The sequence below is a fragment of the Aegilops tauschii genome, chromosome 4 (genome assembly GCF_002575655.3).
Source record: "Aegilops tauschii subsp. strangulata cultivar AL8/78 chromosome 4, Aet v6.0, whole genome shotgun sequence".
Taxonomy (NCBI): Eukaryota; Viridiplantae; Streptophyta; class Magnoliopsida; order Poales; family Poaceae; genus Aegilops; species Aegilops tauschii.
The window spans coordinates 363,118,007-363,122,915 of NC_053038.3; the positions used below are offsets into that span (position 1 = coordinate 363,118,007).

The following is a 4,909-nucleotide window of genomic DNA, read 5'->3' on the forward strand; positions in this document are numbered from 1 at the left end:
CATTCCTATAACCAAGCGGCAGTCCAAGGTATTTGCATGACAGCTGCCTAATCTGACCAGAAAAATCCGCGACGATGTCACCCACGTCAGCCCCATCAGCCAAAAAAAAAAAAAGAACTGCAGCGAAGAAAGCAAGTAGAACAGAAACCACATTGAGCTCCTCTTTGACAGGGATTAAGAAAATGGCAGCATCATCCACATAAAATTGGCTCCCATTTTTGCAGCACGTTGCATAATAGGTGACAGAAGCCCACAGTCAGGTGGCTTCAAATAGTCTCCGGAGAGGCTCAAGAGCAAGAATAAACAGCATAGGCGCAAGCGGATCACCATGTCCGAGGTCTCTCTTGTGTACAAAAGGCTTCCCTGGTATGAGCGATGAGACACTGTCGCTGCAAAAGACTCCCCACTATTTAGGATTTTTGAAGGTTTTTCTTTCTTTTGAATTTTCTCATCCTAGCAAAACATTAATAATACTCATCAGTACTCACTAACCATTTCATGCCAATCTCCACAATGCTGGAAGAGTATTAATCTTCGTTTTGCGGGGGAAAAGGAGTATTAACCTTAAACGTTAAGGCAACTTTAATATCTCTCTCTCTCTCTCAAACATTCGTCCCAGCCCCACAAAGCAAAAACTAGAAATGTAAAGCTACCATACGCACAAAAGGAGAAGATAAATACATGCTTTTCCCCGCCCTTTCTCTTTCCTAGCTTCTCTCTCCTCCCCCTCCTCCTCCTCCTCTCTCTCTCTTTCTCTCTCTCTCTCTCTCTCTCATTGCTGTCTTCTCTCTTGTGACTGCTGGATGTGATTCTCCACCACCTGCTAGCTAGGTAGAGGACTCCACCACCTCGCCCTTCCTTCTCCCCTGATTGTTTCCTTTTCTTTGCAAACACAAATCCTCAACAAGCAAAAGTGCAAATTCTAGAGAAAAGATCTGAATTCAGCAGCAAAAAAGCTGGAGTTAAGGGGGGGAGAGAGAGAGGAAATATATCCACCACACTAACTGGCTTCCATGGTGTTCCCTCCAGCGGCTGCATACCTAGATCCGCCTAATTGGAATAACCAGGTACTACATGATCCTCCCTCTCCATATCCTTCAATTCTCGCTCGTTGTAGAGCACTCCAGCTGCGATCCGTCCGTCCATATCCAGCTTCTTCATGGAAAGAGAATTTGACAAAATTAAAGTAGCTTAGCGTGAAGATATATATTCTCCTCTTGAATATTCACAGACAATTCTGTCCTCCTTTCTTCTCCTGATCTATAACATGTTTACGTGTGCGTACTTAACAGCAAGGTCAGCAGCAGCGGACGACGGGCGGTGGCGGAGTAGGCGATGCACAGCATATGCCAGTGGGTCCGACGGCGGGTACGGCGGCGGGGACGCCCGAGGTCGGTGGGCTGCCGAGAAGCTCAGCGGCCAATGAAGCCGCGGCCGGGCAGCAGGCGAGGCCAAATTCCATGACGGAGCGCGCGCGGATGGCGCGGGTGCCGCAACCGGAGCCGGCGCTCAAGTGCCCGCGGTGCGACTCCACCAACACCAAGTTCTGCTACTACAACAACTACTCCCTCTCGCAGCCCCGCCACTTCTGCAAGGCATGCCGCCGCTACTGGACGCGCGGGGGCGCCCTCCGGTCCGTCCCGGTGGGGGGTGGGTGCCGCCGAAACAAGCGCTCGTCCAAGTCATCCGCCGGCGCCGCGTCCTCGTCCAAGCCATCTTCTTCTTCAGCCAGGCAGCTGCCCGGTGGCGCGTCATCTATGCCATCAACCGCGGCGTCCACCACCTTGGGGGCCGACGGCGCATCAATCCCTCCGGGTCTCAGCTCCATGTCGCACCACCTGCCGTTCATGGGCGCGATGCACCCGCCGGGGGCCAACCTAGGGCTAGCCTTTTCCGCCGGCCTCCCGCAGCTCGCCATGCAGCAGCAGCACCACCACATGGACGGCGTGGATCAGTTCCCTCTGGCCAGCGGCGGGGGCGCCACCTTTGGCGCGTCACTGGAGCAGTGGCGGGTGCAGCAGCAGCAGCAGTTCCCGTTCTTGGAACTTCCACCGGCGCCGCCCATGTACCAACTGGGGCTGCAAGCTAATCGGGCAGCAGGGAGCAGCGCAGCGGCACCCGCACCGTCGCCGGCGATGTTCACGTTAGGGCAGTCTAGTGCAAGCACAGCGAGGCGCGACGAAGGGTCAATGAAGCAGGCGGACAGCAAAGGGCAAGAGATGACCTTGCAGAGGCAGTTCATGATGGAGGCTCTACGCCAAGGGGATGCCGTCTGGGGTGGCAACGCCAGCGACAATAACGGCAATGGCAGTGGCAGCTGGACCATGAACATCCCCGGATTCCATTCCTCGTCGGGCGGTGGCGACGGCGGCGGTCTGTTGTAGTATACACCGCAGTTTCTTGGTCAATCGGCTCGGATGCACATGCATGGCTTGAGCAGGAGAGTGCTAAATTAAAGAAGGGGTTCATGCTTTAATTCTTCATCAGGTACTAGTACTGTAGAAGCGCTGCTAGCTCATGATGGTCTAAGGTAGGGGATTCAAGTTAAAGTTGCTCCTTGGTTAACACTTTTGCACCATTTGGTCTGCCTGTGTAGTACGTGTCCATTGTGTTATATACCTTTAAAAACCTTTTCACACTTACATATGGATGGATATATACTTAAATGATGGGTATATATGGTCATATGTTTTTTCATTTACTTGGGAATTGGAGATTGGTTAATTAGATTGTGTTCAGTGCAAACTTGCATGAAATGAATGTATGATTGATTTGTTTTTAGTGAACTTGTATGTATTATATATATTCCATCTGTACTAGTTTCATCAGTGTATTCCGATGTTCCTCTCTTTAATTTGTAGAGTTTTCACTGATCACGTCACACTAGCTAGAACTAGTGCATCAACTCTTAATTGCATGCATGCATTTTATTTTTGGTTTCCTAGTCCTAGACTCTTCCTTTGCTCTTATGGTAAACCATTACCATAATCCATGAAGTTAAATATTAATTCTATAGTTGCCTGCTTATCAGAATCAACCAATATTACAATTCTTATATTCCCCGGTTCCAAATCTCTAAACATGGATCTTATTTGTAAATCAGTATGTAAAAATGCCTAGCCAAACTTAACTCATATTAGTCTGTTAATTACATTGATTATTATGGTGTATGCCTTTGTGATGGCTGCTGCTATATATTTGCAACAAATTCTGAATTGGTCACTATATGTTCTCCCATATTATTGAGATATACAACTTAGCTCAACTGATGGTTAGATGTCTATGCAATTTATATGTGGTGGGATCTTAACTAGCACATGAACATGTCCGTATACGTAACAATAGTAAAGGTAATCTATATATCCGCTATTTGTTAATTACAGTTATGAAATTATGCAAATCATATATGATACATTAAATATGTATGAGCATGAAGTCTTATCTATGTGTATACTGATTATTATTTAGAGCAACACAAATTTATGAGTCCTGCAATTGGGTAGTCTGGCATGCCCACCTTTCCTGACAAATAAAATGCATAGGAAGGAGTTCCACCATTTTTCTGTTTTCTACAAATCCCATTTGCCCTTGTTTAATTTGATTAAGCTACTTTGGACTTCCAACCATTGGAGATCTCCTACACTTCTGAAAGGGCGTGATTATTTCTCCTATTATGCACCGTTCATCCATCTAAATCTCTATATCCCTATATCTATACCAATATAAAAAACCCAAAGGGGCTGATCCAACAAATTTCGGCCATCAAACCACGTCCATCCAACAACCTAATGGCGATCGCTCAACACATTTAGCGTGTAATTAGTATCATATTAAATATCAAGATCTGCACTATACACGTACTTAACGTGTAATTGATATCCCCTCAATATATAGGTTTTAGCTCACATTTTCTCTTAAACATTTATTGATCTCATGTAACACCTAAAACTATCACACCTCAGAGTAAATTACCACTTGGACGGTTTCTGGAATGAAAAAATCATGTCAAGAAAAGATTCACAAAATATCAGACATTCGAGTTAGAGGATGAAATCTATGTGTAAAAAATTATGCTCCTTTTTGCACATATCTGAGTGGTCATATTATTAGACAAAACTTCATGTGCCCATAAATTTATTAAACTATGATAATTTATAGAACCATTGTTTGCGTAACCAAAACTGGCCAAGTGTAACGTGTTCGGATACAATAATTTAGGTGATCAAGTGATCCTAGAGGCTTTAGAAAAGAAGTGAGCCAAATTGTTATTCCATCCGATCCACTTAATTGTCACTGATTTAGTACAAAGTTGCACTAGTACAACTTTGTACTAAATCAGCGACAATTAAGTGGGTACAACTTTGTACTAAATCAGTGACAATTAAGTGGATCGGAGGAAGTAGTTTATTCATGGGGAAAAGTGCATGTTTTTACTTTTTTTCATGAAAGTTTGCCTAAGACTTGTTTTGAGAAGTGTTTTGAGCCACTTTGATGGTTACTATGGGCAAAATGAGGGGTGTTTAGATGAAGGGTATTTTTATAATTTTGATATTCAATTTAACCAAAATAATGGTAAGGCAAATGTTCAAGTACTGGTCTTAGGAGGAAATATTCATCTGCCACCCGATGTTCATGTAGCTAGTGCTCAACGATGTTTGAACAAGTAGTACGGGTTGCCATGTGGCTTAGATGTATGCTGGACTGGTGATCGCCTTGACACCGATAGCAATGGACGGCCATATTTGTAAGGTGCAAGAGGAGGAAGGACTGATAAAGAAGCTCAGAAAGGGAGAGGCAATGGAAGAGCCACACCATGGGGAGAAGGGATGCTTAGTTGGGAGCACGAGTAGAAAATGGGGCTTTTGTCCCGGTTGGTAAGGGCCTTTAGTCCCGGTTTTTGAACTGGGAC

At 45.3% G+C, this 4,909-nt stretch overlaps 1 protein-coding gene across 1 annotated transcript; it reads left to right on the forward strand.

The window, feature by feature from the left end:
- The first annotated feature begins 745 nt into the window (after positions 1-745).
- LOC109765110 (uncharacterized) lies at positions 746-2,800 on the forward strand. Its single transcript, XM_020323891.4, has 2 exons — positions 746-1,067; positions 1,293-2,800. The coding sequence occupies exons 1-2, from the start codon at positions 1,014-1,016 to the stop codon at positions 2,382-2,384; spliced, it is 1,146 nt and encodes a 381-aa protein (XP_020179480.1). The 5' UTR covers positions 746-1,013; the 3' UTR covers positions 2,385-2,800.
- Positions 2,801-4,909: the final 2,109 nt, after the last annotated feature.

Excerpts from the sequence above, each read along its gene's own strand:
- LOC109765110 (XM_020323891.4), top strand. The coding sequence starts at position 1,014 with ATGGTGTTCCCTCCAGCGGCTGCATACCTAGATCCGCCTAATTGGAAT. Across the intron at positions 1,068-1,292 it reads CGCCTAATTGGAATAACCAG|CAAGGTCAGCAGCAGCGGAC; the intron begins GTACTACATGAT and ends CGTACTTAACAG.